Below are 18,372 nucleotides of genomic sequence, written 5' to 3' on the forward strand. Positions count from 1 at the left end.
AAAACATGTGGGGCAGCTGCAGTAGCTCCATTTTAAGAATTAAAGCAGGTCAAGATGTATGGGGCAACACAGACAGGAGAAGAAACAGTGAAGCACAACTGCCTGCAAACCTTACATTCTTCAGTGCAGGCTGTTTTGCTTTTAATGTGGAATGTAACATTTCACCATTACTTACAGACTGTGTTCACATACTAGATGTTCAAAGCACATGGCTTTCCCTGCAAGGGTCATGGGAATTGTAGTTCACCTTGTGCAGAACTACGACTCAACGAACTTCAGTTCCCAGGATCCTTTGGGGGAAGTCACGTGCTTTGGACATGCAGTGTGTACACAGTCGCTGTGTCTACTGCCTGGCATGCACAAGGTCCCAGGTTCAAGCCTCGGCATCTCCAGGTAGGGCTAGGAATGCCCCCTACCAGAAAATCTGGAAAGCTGCTGTGAGTCAGTGTAAACAATACTAAAAGCTAGAGGAGTCAACGGTTAGACTAGGTGTAAGGCAGCCCTTATTATGTTCTCCCATGTCTGGAAATAAGCCTCCATCTGCAGATTATTACTTTCATGGGGTCCCCCTCTCTAGTTGGCTGGGGGGCAGGGGAAGGATGTTATCTCTAGTAGTGAACACTGGAGCTCCAGAAGAATGGGAGCTGGAGTGGGTCACAGAGAAGTATGATTTGGGAGATCTCTGAGGTTTGCAGAAGGATGACAACATCTCGAGAACGGACCCTAAGGGGGCACAAAAGCCCTCCCCAAAAAATACACCAATGAGGACTAAACCTGCTCAGAACCCAAAGAACACAAGAATGCCAGTTGGAAAGGAAGGGAGAAAATGGAGTTGGCACAGGGAGGCAAGCGGGATAGAATGCCTTGCTTGAGCAACTCAATACTTTTGTGGAGGAAGGCTGGCTGGAGCAACTCCTCCTGTTTACAGCGTTTGCGGTATTTTAGCTTAGAGAAAAGGCAAGCAAGAGGTGGCATGGTAGAAATAGGCACGGCAGAGAGAAAGTGGACAGAGAAAAGTTTTCCTCCCTCTCTCGTAATAAATAATAATAATAATAATAATAATAATAATAATAATAATAATAATTTTATTATTTGTACCCCGCCCATCTGGCTGGGGTTCCCCAGCCACTCTGGGCGGCTTCCAACATAAACTTAAAATACATTGAAATGTCACACATTAAAAACTTCCCTGAACAGGTCTGCCTTCAGATGTCTTCTAAATGTCAGGTAGTTATTTATCTCTTTGACATCTGATGGGAGGGCGTTCCACAGGGTGGGTGCCACTACTGAGAAGGCCCTCTGCCTGGTTCCCTGTAGCTTTGCTTCTCGCAGCAAGAGAACCACCAGAAGGCCCTCGGCACTGGACCTCAGTGTCCGGGCAGAACACTTGTGGTGGAGACGCTCCTTTAGGTATACTGGGCCGAGGCCATAACACTAGGACTTGCGGATATCCAAGGAAGATGACTGTCAGGAGATTCAGGGCTTGTGTGTCTAAGAAGGGAGGGAGGACACAGCTATCACCCTTCATGAATTGTCATCCTTGGCCCTATAATGCCCTAGAAACCATGCCCAAGCTCTTGAGCCTGAGCAACGTGTCCCTCAGCCACAAACAGAGCTGTTGTTCATCATTGTGTACTTGCTTTGACTGGCTGGCTTGGGCCACCACCTCTCCTTTCCCTGCCCTGACAGTCCCTAAAAAGAGGAGAAACAGCTGCATAACTATTTGTCAAGAGGTTTGATGCTATCACTTGGGGACTGGATGAAAATAATGCATGTTTGTCACACTGTGCATGTTAAATGGCTTCCAATGTGTTATCGACACCTCTTCTGTTAATGGCCAGTAACAATGACATAATAATTGCTATCTCAGAAAACCGATAAACTCACTTCACATATCTCATGAAGTGCAGTCTAGTCCCCAAAAGCTTACGTTGTAATAACTCAGTTGCTCTTGCAGCAACAGACTAATGCAGCTACCCCTCTGGAAGATGTTAAGGGAGAGAGAGACGTTTTAAGTGGAAGGGGATACGATTGCTTTAAACTTTTAAGGGCTTAATTTTTTTATTTTTTATTTGCTGATGCCAACCAGATGCATTTCTGAACTCTTTAAAAAAGGGGGAGAGGGGGAAGAAAAACCACACATGCTCAGACTTTCAAAATATGCCAAGATAAATATTTATTTAACACAGCAGGACTTACAGATCGCAAAAGAGAATTCTATACAGGAGCTCGAAAGGGCAGTCATCAGAATCAAAGCATGCAGGTCAGTCTTTTTGCAGAAGAGAGAGATATCTAAGCAGATTCGAAAAGGCACATTCACACAAGGAAATGTCGAGTTCAAATAAAGGTATCAGAGGGGGAGGAAAACTGACAGCAAAAAGTGGGGGATCTCTGGCCCAGTTTCAATTTATGAAGATTCCTCTCCCCTACCCCCAATAATCACCAAGGCATGGTGGGGATAGGGAAGAAGGACTATCGGCCTGCAAGTTCAATAAATTATGCAATCTTCCATTAAATTTGCAGATGAGGGTATTTGCACTGGCTGCATTGTTCAAAGACAGGGAAAGATTGGGAAAGAAAAATACCCCAACACCAAACAATTCAAATTGACAAGAGCATTGGAGGGGGGGAAAAGGTTAAAATTTGGCAAGGAAAGCAGCAGCAGCAGTAGCCTGGTTGAAATTAACATGCAGCAAGGGCTTAGAAAGTTCAGTGTTTGTCAGAGGTTTAAACCCCCCTCCCATTCAAAATCTAGCCACATTTTTCATATTGGCTGCCTTCTGCACAAGGAATCATATAGCAAAGTTTAAAGAGACAGTATCCCCTTGAAAGAATTTGGAAAACAAGTCTCTCTGCTTCACCCCAACCTAGAGAAGTTAAGGCAATTTGGCTGAAAAGGGACAGATTCTAACATCCCCCCCCCAAAAAAACCTGGCCTAACACTCATCCCTTCTTGTCACTATAACTCCTCATCGCCTCTAAATTCCTCGGTCCTTTTCTTTGCTGTGCCAAAACTGAAACATTCAGATAAGTTCAGTTCTACATACATGCTCACTTTTTTGACAGGAACCTCACTTGTGGAGGAGCCCCTTCTGAAGACAACACAAAGTTAAGTGCCCAACGGCTGACCAGCCATTTCTCCTAAATCAAGGAATAAATATACAAAAGGGATACTGTCCCTTTCTGACATTTCAGTTTACAGACCAACAGGAATCAAAAGTCTTCTTAAAGTATGTAAACTTCAAATAAAGTTATTATAGACACTTGAACAGTATCAATTCAGAGCTTGAAATGCTTCAAAACATATATACACACGCATATGGAAACGCCAAAGTTGATTTAACAAACAAGAATTGAGAGAATGATCTAAGAGACTTCAGACAAGGACCAAATAATAATAATAATAATAATAATAATAATAATAATAATAATAATAATAGGTGTCTGGGCCAGAGCAGCTGTTTTATTCTGTTTAAGGGATCACCCACTGGCTGTACAGCTGAATGCAGCCCTTTTGCATGTTTCAATCCTCCCTTATCTCAAGTGAAGATACAAGCCATTCAGCTGCACTTAACCACAGTTTCTTGTTACACACAAACCAGGAAACTCTGGTCAAAGGCTCCCAAACAAGCCAGGATTCCGAAACTAATTTCAAATCAAGGCTCCATATCCTAAGTTGCCTGGAAGCCTTTGGGAGAAAGAGCCAAGTCAGACCTGCTGAAGTAAACAGACATGGTTTTAAATAGCTTTACTCTGGAAATAACCCACACCGGGTGTCATCCATTAACCATAATTTCTCAGTCTGGAAATAAAGGGGAAGCCAGCAGGTTCCCAGCTCATCTCTCCACTTGCATAAAGGAAGGCGCAAAAGGGCTGTGCAGCTCATATTACAGCTGCAACAGAGTTGACCGTGGCAAATGCTAATCAGGGTTGACTCCCAACCAAGATCTGAGATGCTGGCTAGCCGTCAACTCTAAGTGGCAGTAAGGATGGTTAGCTTTGATGCAGCTGTAACAGTGAACCATAGTTACGAATGGTGGGAACTCAAGTGCCAGAAGGGAGTCTCTGTGATCCATTTCTGAGCCTTGACTGAGGTTAGGGCAGGCATCCCCAAACTGTGGCCCTCCAGGTGTTTTGGACTACAATTCCCATCATCCCTGACCACTGGTCCTGTTAGCTAGGGATCATGGGAGTTGTAGGCCAAAACATCTGGAGGGCCGCAGTTTGGGGATGCCTGGGTTAGGGCATAGGAAGCATTAGGACTGAACTGGCCCCATTGAGGAATACACTGGAGTTGGCACTAGAAAGTAAGCTTCTATTGCAGTCTTGGAAAAGACAAAACAAAAACAAACCAAAAAAACCCTGTCAGCCTCCTGATTATCAACACTTAAAAAGTTTAACACACTTTGCGTCAAAGAACATGATCTGCTTAACCCAGCATTTGGACCCTAGAGCCATCTCTCATCACAAATCAAATGGCAAGTGCCTATCATTGAATTGCTACGGACACCAAACTCATCTCTGGGAAACGAGCCACATATAAAGATACTGACATGATAAGATTAGAAAAATAGTAGGAAAAAAGTGCTTTTGGAAAAACCCAAAGTAAAAACTTCCAAGAACACACATTTTGTAGGTGCCAGGGAACCGAGCAACCCAACAGGCCATATACCCATGCATTTTAACATACAAAAAATGTTTTCATTCTTCAACAAGAAGAATTATTTCCTGATATTTTGCACCCTGTTAGAGGAATTCTCCATATCTAAAGCCACCAACAGTCCCTCCCTGCCTTCACCACTTAAAAAATGATTGTAATATGGTAAATTTCTGCTCTACCCAATATCGGGGGGGGGGGGTAGTTTATGTGAAAATAAGTGATGCTTGCAGCAATAGCCTTCCTGCCACAAATAATACCGATGCTGAATAATACTTTTTTTGTTTTTGTTTCAGAATACTGTCATTTCTCTCCTATTTTTTAAAGGCCACAAAAAGCTTAGTTCGTTGTTTTACCACTCTTATTTTTACAGGCTTAAAAAAAAGCACAAACTAAAAACATGGCACATGTGTGAAGTTTTAACAAGCTGCAACCAAACTGGACTTCTATGCTTTCACTCTAATTTCATAAAGGAAATTTAAAAAGGAAAGGAATAAAAAGGGAGGAGGAGGATTCCTACCATAAACGGTTAACACAAGATCCCCTTGGCTTTTGGAAAGCTTGCAAACGCATGAGCACCCACTACAATTTGGCAGCCAAAGTCAGAACCTTGCAAGGAGGACCAGTCAAAAGGGCCCTTCCCATCTAAACACCATGGAGCTCAGTTGGAAGAGGCCCACACCATTCACTTTTGCTAGGTAGTTAGAGTCACCTGATGCTTAATGCAGAGCTATGGGATAATTTCTATGAGGAAGTGTCTTCCACTGTACCAGCGGTAGAAATGTGCGGATCTAGATTCGCCACACAAGGTGGCATGTCCCCACCCCCTTCTTCTTCTTCTTTTTTAATACAAAAAGTCAATTATTTGCACAGAGACAGTTAGGCTCCGCAAAGTCACAATGCGGGGATCATGTATACATTTCGATGCCGATACACACCACTGGAAACCTCCCCTTGTAGACTAAGGGCAGATCCACACTATGCATTTAAAGCATGTTTAAAGGACATGACTTCCCCACCCCAAAGTATCCTGGGGACTGTAGTTTTCTTCTGACAGACCTACAATTCCTAGTGCCCTTAAACTACAGGTTCCAGAATTCTTTGGGGAGGTGATATGCTTTGCATGTGTGTTGGGTGTGCTTTAAATGTGTGGCGTGGATATGCGCTGAAGAAAATGTGTTGTGGCGGAAGCATTCTGGCCTTACAAAAGCCAGAGATATCTTTGGACCCAGGTACAGACCTTCGTGTACAAAAACAGAACATAAAGCAGCAATCCTGGCCCAAGAGGCCTCCCTGTTCCGAGCACTGATCAGAGTTCTGCATTAGCCTTTTATTCTTCCCCTGCCAAGGGATGGCCCGTGCCCGGCAACTTGTGCAAATACAACGTGGCAGCTATACTATTCGAAGATTATGAGGGTGCAAAGACTGCATGAGGCAGAATTTCAGAATACAGGTGGAGGGGCTGGGAACGGAAATTCACAATACAGAGAAAGGGCCCGAAGATGCCAACACTGGTTATGCCTTAAACTGAGTAAAATAATAATAATAAAAGGTACGACTCCCTCACCTTGCAGCCATGGTTTAGCAGTACCTTACCAATGTTGCTAACCATGGTTAAGGCTAACCTGCGCTTCCGTTCGATCAGGACTTGTAACCACTGCTTCAAGTGGGTATCAAATCCTAGCTGAACTGAAATGCCACATAGCTTGAGCATCAGTGCTAAGGTATCGCTTCAATGTGGTTAAGGCAGCAAGAGGGAGTTCGCCACCCCCACCCCAAAATAAGAGACTGGGGAAGGATTTGAGGCTGACTCGCCATCTTATTGCCAAGAGGGAGCTGGTTATTACGTCTGCAGTGGACCTTGGAGATGCACAACAAACTTCTTGAGAGATGTGCCACATTCACTCTGACATTGCAACCTTACAGATGTTCAGAGATGAATGAGGTCTCCAAGAGCAGACGGGTCTCTTTCCAAAGAGGAGCAACCCTTGGCGCAGTGGGAGGGGGCCCAAGGCTAACTTGCAAAATAGTTAGATAACACCTCTGGAGTAGTGAGGCAGCCTCTCGTTGGCAGCAGTCTTGTCTCGGGCACCCTCAGGGAGTGGCGCCATGAACACAAGAGGTGTGTCTCTCCCCCCCCCCCTTTGGAACTGGGGCTGCTAAGAGGGCGTTGGCAATACTACGCGGCACAGGATCCACCTCAAACCATTCAAATTGAAAAATTACGTCGGGTGACAACAAAGAAAAATGTGTAACACTGCTTGGTTAAGAGATTAGCAGCTTGCCAAAGAACACAAGTTCAGAGGACCGGCGCATAATACTGAAATTCAGCTCGGGGAGCAACACTTTTAGACATCTCCCTTGCCTTTCGTTACCAGAGCAATCTAACTAGTTCCTCACCTGCGGCTGGCGGATGCTGACCACTAACGGTTGGCAGATCCAAAGAGCTATCAGACATGACATGCTTAAGGTCTCCTCCCACGTCCGCCAGCTTCATGTCAAACTGGACAGAGAGCGCATCTTCAGAGTCTTCCTTGCCCACGCTGCTGCCCCCGATGGACGGGAGGTCTAGAGACTTGACCGAAGCAGAGTCCTCTTTCGCATGCTTGAAAGCTGCCAGTTTGTCAACCAAGGATTTCTCGGAGCTGGAGGAAAACTTGTTCGAGTGGAAGTCAGCAAAGTCGTCCTCGCTTTTCACGGACGAAGGGGTGTGGTCTTTCAGTTCTTCAAAGCCTATGCCGGGGCCATCCAGAGACAGCTGTTTGAAGATGTCGTATTTGGTGGAGGCGGGAGCCGGGCTCTGACCGCTCTTCAGAGTGTTGGCCAAGGAGCCAGCGGGAGGAAGGGGGCTGGCCTCTTGCTTGAGTGAAGAGCCGGCGCTGTTATTGAAAGCCATGAAGTCTGCAAATTCATCCTGAGTGGCGGCAGAGGTACAATTCGACAACCCCGCAAAGAGATTGAAGTCGGCAAAGTCGTCAGGCAGGATTGAGCTGTTGCCAGGTGTTGCAGGAGCAGCAGAAGCCAGAGGTGGTGGTGCAGGGAAAGACGGCTGCTGGGGGGAGTTGTAGGCGGGTGGAAAGGGAAGAGGTCTGTTCTCGCCAGCGGGGGCCAAGGAAAACAGATCCAGGTCCGCCAGGTTCAGAGAAGGCTTTCCTGGCGGCGGCTTCGACTGCGAAGGTAGAGAAGGGAAAGGAGGGGGGAAAGGTTTGTCTTTCATCGGTGGGTCTAGTGGCGAGATGCTGTCGGCGGTTTTGAAATCCGTGAAGCCGTCATCTGCTCCGGCAGACTTGAACTCTGCAAAGCTGTCTCCTGAAGAGCAGGGGAAAGGAGGAAAACATCAGTAGGATTCTCGAGAGCGACATATGTGACTCTCTCAGCTGAGCAATAAACGTATTAATTCGCACAAATGCTCAAAATGGCTTACGGGTAATTTGTTTGCTTTGTTCACTTTCCATCTCAGTTCTTCCCAAGAGCTCAAGGCAAATAGTGTGTGTGTGTGTGTGTTGGCAGGCAGGCAGCAAGCACAAGCCAGTCAAGATCAAGCATTTTAAAGTCCTATAGATTTCAACAGGGGAGATTTAAAATTCTGCTGAAGATGACCATTCAAACCAAGGGGACATCTCTGATCAATACATTTTCTTCTTTTCACATATATTTTCATTCCTAAAGTATTCTGAGATGTCCTGTATTGGGGATAATTTAATTTATATTGGGTCTTTCTTTCATATGCTGGAATTATGAACAGAGGTACAGTCTGCATTTAATTCAGGCATTACAGCCTTTCAGTAGGAAGAATTTTTCACAGCTGTTTCCCCCCCCCCCAAGGCATACTTATTCCCCAGTTTTGTATAACACACCAAAAGGACCACCCATTTCTGAAAAGGACTTCTCTGCCAAGTGGAAATTCCCTGCACACAGGGGAGCAGGGGGAGCTGAGGGGGTTACAATGACAACAAAAAAACTAGCCTGTCCCAAGAGAAATTTTGAGCCAAACTACTGTCTCAAATACCAATGAAGTGATGTACGCATGGGTGGCCACATGATGCCCTGAACTACAACCCCGTCATCCCTGACCATTGGTCATGCTAGCTAGTTGGATTCCAACAAATATCCGAGGGTGTGTGTGTCACAGGTTAGCTACCCCTAATGTAAAGTAATTAGAAGAAACACAGTCCCACGCAGGCCATGTTCACATGCGATCAACTCTCAGTTTAGAAAGTCATGGTGTGTACACACTTTGTGTAGCTGCTTTGCCCCCACTTCATTCTTCCCTTCACATGAGTGAACCAACAAACCAGCGAGGCCCAGTTAACTATAGTTTCCTGTTACATCCAGACCAGGAAACCATGGTCAATGGCTTCCAAACCACCATAATTTGAAGCTGTGACTTATAGTTGGTTTCCAAATCCTGGCTTGTTTGGAAGACATGAACCATAGTTTCCTCATTCGCATGTAACAGGCAATAATGGTCAACTGCAGCTTCCTGGCTTGTTTCGATCTACACGTGAAGAGCAAAGCAGCTTTGTGCAGGTTCCTGAAGTCTACGCATCTCTCCATTGATTAAACAGAGATTTTTTTATCATGGGCATGCAGCCAGTGGGATATGGCTAAATTGTGCTGTGGTCGTCTGGTTATTGAGAAGGGGTTTCCTAGAAGCATGGGTAATTTGTCTGGGGTGGGGAAGAGAATCAGCTGCTATCACTGTTTCATAGGTGGGCACAAATGCTTTCTACATAACTAAAAAGCTGTGATTATACATGCTTAATTATATTAGTCCATCAACAGTATTGTAGTGAGCCTTGATAAAAGAAGAATACAGATTGTCTAGATTACAAAACTGTAATTATGTGCTGTAAGAACTGACGCAAATTACCTTCATTTGCATAATTTATACAAGTCAAAGAATTAGCTTTTCTTTGGGGTAGAAATGTACCCCGCCCCCGGCAGTGAAGTGGACCCATAGCTCTTAAGGTACTAAGCTATTCAGAAACAACAGCCCATCTGGTGGCAAAGTGAGATAATCTTCAAATTCAATTTAAGCATTTCATTTATTTATTATATAGTGAATCAAATTGATCGATCAATCAGTCAATCAATCAATCAATCAATCACCTGATGCCATTCCCGAGTGCCCCTGATTTTACAGGTTAGGTGGGCAGCTCTTATCGGGGTGGGGAAGAAATCCGATTCAGTTTTCACTTAAAGGCAAATCTACCTCATTTAGACTCTCCAAAATAACACATGACTCAAAATGCAGGTAAACTTTCAAAATTCGCACTGCTCTGAATTTTGCAATGCTCTTACCCAGCCAAGTAACGTGTGCATGAGTGGTCGGGTAAAGTGTGTATATAAAAATGCTGACATTGGTGAAAATTAATTTACAAAATGGATCGTATGTGGGAAGATCGCTTTGCAAAAATGTGTATTTTAGGCAAAGCTATATACTAGAATTGGCACTAAAATTCCAATGAATTGTCATGAGGACTTAAAAGAAAACACACGCAGCACACATCGTGCAAACTCATGCAGAAACGTGGAGAGCTGAACTTAAGATTGGAAAAAAACAGAACCTGAGAGAAATAAACATGGACAAACTTGCCCATCTCTAAGTTATCATCTGGGTGGCGTCACTGTTTTGTACTGTCTTTGTCGGCAATGTAATGCTATCTCTTGGGGAAATAATAGTAAAAATAAATAAATAACTCAGTTTCTCTAAACAGCTTGTCTCCTGTTCCTAAGGTTGGTGGTGGCCAGCCTTCCTTTCTTAAGCCAACTCCACGTTAACGAATCAGGAAGGCAAGTAGATGGTTCCTTAGTGGGAGACAGTTGTTGGAAGATGACAAAACACCTTACCTACAAAAAGCTTAAGACATAGTAAATCGGCTTGCTTGAGGTCCTACAAAACATATTGCTGGTTTTGCTACAGCAAAACTAGCATCTTCGTCCCTCCGGAAGTTATTAGATGGTTTCTTGATACACAAATATCTCTGAAATTGAGTTTGGGGGAGATGATACCACTCCAGATAAGGACAGCAGGCAGCGGTGTTTATGTATGTTGCGGTAACCACAGGAGCAGAGGGTTTTTTGGGAGTGGAGAGGGGGTTCAACAAGGAGAGACTGGGCCAAGTTATAAGCTGGAAGCGATTCGGCTTATCTGATGTGGACTAGAGGGGTCTGCTGCTTGCTAGGTGTGTAGCTGCGCATTCCACAATTTATATGCTAACAGGAGGAGGCTGAACATTCAATCCTGGCACCCAAAGAAATGTGAGCGTGTCTGGGCTTCCGGTTGACCGCGCCATCTTTGCTCAGACGGGGGTCCGATCAGCGGAGCGGACCTCGGCGCTTCAGAGGTGGAGGGAATTGCTCCAGCGAAGCAAAACCTCCTTAAAAGCCCCAAATCGAGCTTTTTGGGGACGGATTTTGCCTGGCGGCGCCAAAAGCAGGCTCTCTCCTCCCCGGATCGGCTTTGTTTAAGCCCCCGAGAGCGAGGAGGTGAACCGCAGCGGACAGGCTGACACTGCTGCTCTGAGAGCGCGAAGCTGCGAGTCTGGGAAGTGGAGGCGGCCAATTCTTCCAAGAATAATTAGCAAATGAATAGACTGTGAGTAATTTGGATTGTTTGGAATTAAAATTAAGGCAATTTGGATTTGGGAGAGAGGGGGAAAAGAGGAAGCCCCCCCCACGGTAACATAAGAGACAGTAAACAGAAACCCGAAGCCGTAAACAGAAGATCTTAACTTAAAAGGATCCCTCAAAGGCATCAAAGAGAATCTCCCCTAAATGCAGGGTGAAAGGGGAGAGAGACTGTGGTTGTGAGTGCCCTGCAGCAAGAGGTAAAGACTAAGAAAAACCTTTCTTTTCCTCGGGAGCCGGCAGCCCAGACAACCCAGTGAGTTGATCAGGATTTATAAGTCAATTTTTATTTCACTGTATTTCTGAACTTTGTGGAAATTCTTTTTTGGTTTAAATGTTTGTGAAATGTGAGTTCGAACTTTATTGTCAATAAGACTTGAAGAATGCAGCCAGCTTGTTAAAATGGAGTCGAGAAAATAAACTGTGATCATATTCCACCCCACGTGACAAGTTTTGACCTTGGCAGGATTGAACTATGTCAACAAAAAAGTGTTCCCCTGAGTTCCAGCGGTCTGTTTTGACCTTAATGTGGGAAACAAGAATAGAACTATGTCAAGAGGAGACAAAACGGCAAGAGTTACAGCAACAATTTCAGATGGTGATGGCAGAATATGATTTTCTAGAAGATGAAGCTTTTGAAACTGAAAAAGATGAATGTGAGAATGACAATGATGGTGACTGTGATTTGGAAGAAAAAGATGAAGATGAGGACTGTGATGATTCAACACAAAATGAAGCACACCATGAAAAAAATGATGACTTTACTCTACAAAAAGTTGGATGGAGTGCCCTGCATTTGAGGGGGGCACGATTGGTATTACTGGAACTCCAGAACACCCACAGGGAAGAAGGAAAAAATATGCAGAGAAGAGAAGAAATTCAGGGGTCTTGTATGGTGGCCTGGATGGCAAAAGACTGTAAACAGGGGGTGGGGTGAAGGGAAAGTGATGTTGTGATTATAAGGATGGATTAACAGGTTTATAACTGGTCTGCTGATTATGGAATTTGCTGGATTGGGGGGGTGGAGCCGGTAATCGGGGATGTAAGGTTAAATTGAGAATAGTTATAGTTTTAAAAGTGAATGGATTTTGGAAAAATGTGAAAATATGGAGGCTTATAGAGGGAGTAAAAATTAGGCACGGGAAGATAAAATGGGAGTTTGATTTTTCAGTGATTTGAACATTAGGTGAAAATGATAATAATTGATTTATAAGTTGTATAAGATATAAAGGTGTATTTTTATAAAGTAAGAAACTGTTAAAGATGATAAAAAAGGGATGAAAACCGGGGAAGGGGGGGGAGGGGAAGCCCACAAAATATGGTTTTACAATTATGAATGTAAGAAAAAAAAATTTCTGTTTTGTACTGTCCTTTTTCTCTTTTTTTGCTCTTTCTTTTTTCTCTTTTTTCCTATTTCAATTTTTTTCTTTTTTTGGTATGACAATAGATGGTTGGATGGATGTCCTCCTGCGTACTGCCCTGGTTTGCTGGAGCTCCCTGGTGGCAGGGGGGGGCTTTGGGGTCAGGGGAGGGGGAGGAGGACAGAAATCCAAGCATAAAATGGACCATCTCTGACTGTTCACCTACATGAGATACTTCTGTGGCAGGGGAGGATCCATGTGGGTGGGTGGGAAGGAGGTGGAAAAGGTGTTTATGTATGTACCGTTTTCTTTTTTGCAGTTTGTAAAATTAATAAAAAGTATGTTTAAAAAAAAAAGAAAGAAATGTGAGCGTGTCTGAATGGGCATGTTCAAAGTCAGAAAGGCCGAACTTGTGTGAACAAGAACTGAGCAAGAAGAGCAAACAGTCTCTTGTGCAGTCTGGATTCTTGTAGGGATATTTTCTGAAGCCTTTTTCACATGCCTTCTAGGTCATGCTTGGGTACACCAGGCAGCCTGGGAGCATGATGCTGGAAATCCCTGCTCTACTTCAACTTTCTCCAGTTATCACCTGTGTACATGTTGTTACCTTAGAACAGGATGCTTAGGAATGTAGGAAGCTGCCTTATACTGGATCAGACCATAGCCACATCTGTCTCAGTAGTGCTTACACGGACTGGCAGTGGTTCTCCTGGGTTTCAGGCAGAGGATATTCCCAGCTATATTTGGAGATCCAGGGAATTGAACTTGGCACCTTCTGCATGCAGGGCAGGGGCTCTAGACACTGAGCTACAGCCCCTCTCTTCAGACACTAGAGCTGCCTTACACAGAGCCAGACCACATAGTGGTCCCATTTAATTCGCGTAATTTTGATTAACCCATTCACCAGCAGGACATGTTTACACAGAAGCTGCTGTTAAAATACGTCTACATTACTTAAAAGGTAATGCAATGCAAACTTCTATCTAGATCTACTCACACACAGAGAGGTTTTGCTTTTTCATATTTCAAATCACCATCACCACGAAAACAGAAAACCCAGTTAAGTCAGTTTCACAAATGCTGCCGTAAGTTAACAGAAAGAGCAAATCAATGCTTCCGGCCAATTTAAGCTGTGGCAAAGGTCGGCAAGATGGGGAAGCAACAGTCACCTGACTTCCAGTTGCCTGTGACTCTGCTGCATGCAAGGATGGAGAGGAGGGGCAAGGGAGTAGCGAGGTTGCTGCAGTGCAAACACTCCAGCAGAGCCAATCCAGAACTCCAACTGGTACACTGACCCCACACCAACCTTGCACCTCCCAGGATGCAACAGTAACATGGGTGTTTGGAGGTGAGCAATGCTGCCCCACCACCCGCTACTGAGGAAAAAAGATACTGAGGTCACATCAAACAGAACTCCTGTTACATGGACATAGTTCTTTCAGGTGGTGCAAAATCCAGCTTTCCCAGACGGGGAGCAAAGCACCTTTGTGAAACTGACGTCAACCCAAACCGAGGCAAGGTACAGCAAAACTCAACTTACTGGTGGGCTGCAAGCTTTTCCGTTAGAAATGTAAGCTGGTGAAAGGGTTAAAAGGGACAAGAGGGCAATTCAAAACCAACTTCTCTTTCTCTGAAATACTGGACGGGCTCAGACTTTTCTCATGCCGAGCCAACCCCTTGCTTGGTGCAACACTCCAAGCTGATTAAGGGTGCTGGAGATCTCAAAAGCTTGCCACGATTTTGTGAGTTTTTTGCTGCTGACCTTAATAAAGGTATTTTCGCAACTGTCGACCTTTTGAGTGATATGCCAGGCAGCTTCACAGATAAAATATTCTGTACTTCCTTCAGGGAGAGGCTCCCTAGGAAGTCTCTGGTCTCAGCGCTGAGAAGGCCGAAGTCCTGCTTAGCTTTAAAACTGTTAATGTCAATCCAAGCCTCCAATTTTCACTTGTTACCCTGAGATGATGGAAAGCTTGCGCTACAGTCCAGTTATTGAGAAACTGAGACTCATAATGCATTTCCCCTGGCCTCAGATTATTGAAATGTACACAGCATCTGATGAAGCAGCCTGTAGCCCACTGAGTTCATTAGCCATAGCATATTTGCCAGTCTTTTGAAAAAGGTGCTTTTAAAAAACAGGACTCTAGTCCATTTTGATCCAGGAAACTGCATCTTCCCCAGAAAATGTAACTACGCCGCCCTTGGGGACCTTATGTAAATGAGCTTTCCTGGAAACAGCTATGAGAAAGTTGTACTTTTTTGCAGTTATATAAAATGGCAATAAACTGAGGAGGAAGAAGGCTCATTGCAGCATTTTCCCACAGCCTGAAAGAGCTGAGAAAGAAAAGCCTAGCTTTGAAAAGCAGCTGCATATTAGCAGGCATTTAAGCCAGAACCTACACTCGCTTCCTAAGAGCTGGGATTGATGGAGGTTGCAGTCCAACAACTGAGGCAGCACCAAGGTTGCTTTCATTATTTAAAGTAGGGTGGCCCCCAACCTCTGAGTCCACTGACCCCCTTGATGAGCTTGCCACTGACCCCAACCCAACTTCTTAGGAATGTAAATGAGACAAAGTCAAGGAATATTAAAGGCAGCTTCCTTTTATGCCTTTGCATCTTTGTGGGTGAGTGAAAGAGGGGTGTTAGAATTGAGACACTGTAAAAAAAAGTTTAAAAAGTGAAACTCTGCACCTCTAGGTCCCATTGGCTGTGTGTGTGTGTGTGTGTGTGTGTGTGTGTGTGTGTGAGAGAGAGAGAGAGAGAGAGAGAGAGAGAGAGAGAGAGAGAGAGAGACCCGGGGGGGGGAAGAGGGAGGGAATATTCACCACTTTGGGAAACCCTGGTTTAAATAAATGTCTGCAGCAGGCATCACCAAACTATGGCCCTCCAGATGTTTTGGCCTACAACTCCCATAATCCCTAGTTAACAGGACCAATGGTCGGGGAATATGGGAATTGTAGTCCAAAACATCTGGAGGGCCGAAGTTTGGGGATGCCTGGTCTACAGTATTACTCCCCCGAGATTGGTGTTGGTAAGATTTTTGCCAAACCTACAACCTAAAAAAGAAGCACAGAGTCAACAAGGCAAAGATATCAAGGTTTGCAAATCTGGCACACTTACCTAAGGGCTTACTCTCAGGCTGCTGCTCCAGCACTCGAAAAGCACTGTACTTGTCTCCATAATCTATTGTGGGTATAATTATTATTATTTTTTAAAAAAGAAAAATTCAGTCACAATATAGTTAAATTAAGGCTGAAATAAAAGACACGCACGCACGCACACACACACCACAAGTTAAAAATTAGCATGTTATGTAAAGTGTTCCCATGACTGTCTTTAGATCAGCCGCTAAAGAAAGAATTCTTTCTGAGATGTGTTCTTGGGCACTTCTTGAGAAAAAATCAGTTGCTTTCTCCTTTAATTTTCCTGGTGATACTTTCCCTCCCGCTCCCCCCTTGGTTTCCCAATCCTACCTTGCAGCCTAGACATTTTGTAGTAGCAGTTGGGAGCAGGAATTATGCTGCTCAGGAATCTCAGGGGAAGGGTCCTATTTCAATGGCAGAGCATCTGCTTTGCATGCAAAAAAAGCTCTTCTGTTCCATGCTCAGCCTCTCCAGGTAAGGCCGGGAAAGACCCAGGTCAGAAACTCTGGAGAGCTGCTGCCAGCCAGGGCAGACAATACTGAGCTAGACGGGCCAATGTTCTGACTCAATGTAAGGCAGCTCCCTAAGTAATTGAGTCCCACTGTGCTCAGTTGTGGCTTATTCCCAGTGTTGTTTAGAGCCATCCTCTCTCCAAAGGGCTGTCCATTCCAGTTTAAAGAACTCTAAAGAGGAAGAGCAGGAGGGGGCCTTAAAATTGCCCATCAACAGTTAGTACCCGGATAAGATATGGCATTTTTATTTCAGTTTTAGTCACTGTGTCTACATTTACATGTGTGCATCGCAATCGGCAAGTGCAGGTTTTCTGCAAACGGGTGTCCCCTGTACAACAATCAATAATCCTTGCACATAGAAATCAAGGATTTCAAGGGCAAGGGCTTTAGCTTAGTGTTTTATTATTATTTATTACAATTATAGCCTACCTTTCCTCCAAGGAGCTTAGGGTGGTGTACAAAGCTCTCCCCTCCCCACATTTCATCCTCACAAACACCCTGTGGGGTAGGTTAGGCTGAGAGGCCCAAAGGTCACCCAGTGGGAGAATCTGAACCCTCGTCTGCTGGGTCCTAGCCCAGCACTTTGACCACGACATCACACTGGATGCAGATTTACACCAAGGTTATTCGTATATCCTCCAAGGAGCTCAAGGTGGCCTACATGGATCTCACTCTCTCCATATTAGCCTCACACATGACAGCTTCACGCTTGGATCTGGTGCATGAGGAAGGAAAGGCGAACCTGGTAAATGGGGAAAGGCAGGACCAGCCCACCCATGAGGTCAGGGAAGGTGGCTGCCTCAAGCGCAGCAAACCCCAATAATAAAATAATAATCATTTATTATTTATACCCCGCCAATCTGGCTGGGTTTCCCCAGCCACTCTGGGCGGCATCCAACAGAAAAATAAAATACAGTAATCTATTAAACATTAAAAGCCTCCCTAAACAGGGCTGCCTTCAGATGTCTTCTAAAAATCTGGTAGCTGTTTTTCTCTTTGACATCTGATGGTAGGGTGCCACTACCGAGAAGGCCCTCTGCCTGGTTCCCTGCAACTTGGCTTCTCGCAACGAGGGAACTGCCAGAAGGCCCTCGGTGCTGGACCTCAGTGTCCGGGCAGAACGATGGGGGTGGACGCTCCTTCAGGTATACTGGACCGAAGAAGACAACCCTCCCCAATATTCCCAGTACTTCGGGGAAGGTACCCAACATGGCACCCTCCAGATATTGCTGAACTCCCATCAGCCCCAGCCAGTATGGCCAATTGTCAAGGGATAATGAGAGCTTTAGTCACAGCAACATCTGGAGGGTCACCCTTTGTCACCCTTTCTTCCCCTTTTGTTCCTGATGTACATCTCCACTCACCCCTCCTTCCCTGGGCAAGGGGCTACGTTTTTTTGTTTGCCTCGAGTACCAAAATGTCTTTGGCCACCCATGGGGAAAGGAGAAGTGTTCTCAGCACCACCGCAACCCTTCCTAGGCGAGCGATCAACCTGTTAAAGGTCATAACAAAGGGGAACAAACAGGAGTGCACCAATGCATTAGATAGCTTTTTTTTTTTTACCTCCAAGCGAAGCCGTGCTTTCTGTAGCCTTGTCGGTGGCAATCCCTTTGAAAACGGCATACTTATCCACAGCGGGCGGCATCTTCGCGCCGGAGAGTGGGATCAGCATTGGAGTGGCGCTGCATAAAAAAGCAAGGGAATGGGGAAATGTGAGGAGAGGGCTCAGTCGTCAGAGAAGGTGTTGTCAAGCTTTGCATTCGGGTGGAAATGGAGACAAGGATGGGCTGGGAGAGATCTTGATGCAAGAACAGCTTCTGGTGGCCTAAGGGGGCACGTCTACTTGTGGCAGAGCACAGGGTAGGACTTCTACAGCAATGGGGGAGAAACCTCAGACGCTCCAGTCTCTATCTGGATCTCAGAACTCTCCCAGGATTGAAGGCAATGTGGCCCTTGGGCTGGAAAAGGTTCCCTATCCCCATTCAAGGGTGAAGAAAACCACACACACACATATACGCAATGCTGAAATTTATGCCGCAAGGTTTCCCGACAATATTTTTAGGGTA

General features: G+C 45.0%; 1 protein-coding gene across 6 annotated transcripts in view; it reads right to left on the bottom strand.

Annotated features, from left to right (window-relative positions):
• The window catches only part of SYNRG (synergin gamma), a 66,260-nt gene that overhangs the window by 20,525 nt on the left and 27,363 nt on the right, over nucleotides 1-18,372 (bottom strand). For all 6 annotated transcript variants that reach the window (XM_060268337.1, XM_060268336.1, XM_060268335.1 and 3 more), the window contains 3 exons: nucleotides 17,870-17,988; nucleotides 15,772-15,834; nucleotides 7,058-7,966 (listed from right to left, as the gene is read on the bottom strand). In XM_060268337.1, coding sequence (XP_060124320.1) covers nucleotides 7,058-7,966; nucleotides 15,772-15,834; nucleotides 17,870-17,988 — 1,091 coding nt within the window. The remainder of the gene's footprint in view (nucleotides 1-7,057; nucleotides 7,967-15,771; nucleotides 15,835-17,869; nucleotides 17,989-18,372) is intronic.

The sequence above is a fragment of the Zootoca vivipara genome, chromosome 15 (genome assembly GCF_963506605.1).
Source record: "Zootoca vivipara chromosome 15, rZooViv1.1, whole genome shotgun sequence".
NCBI lineage: Eukaryota > Metazoa > Chordata > Lepidosauria > Squamata > Lacertidae > Zootoca > Zootoca vivipara.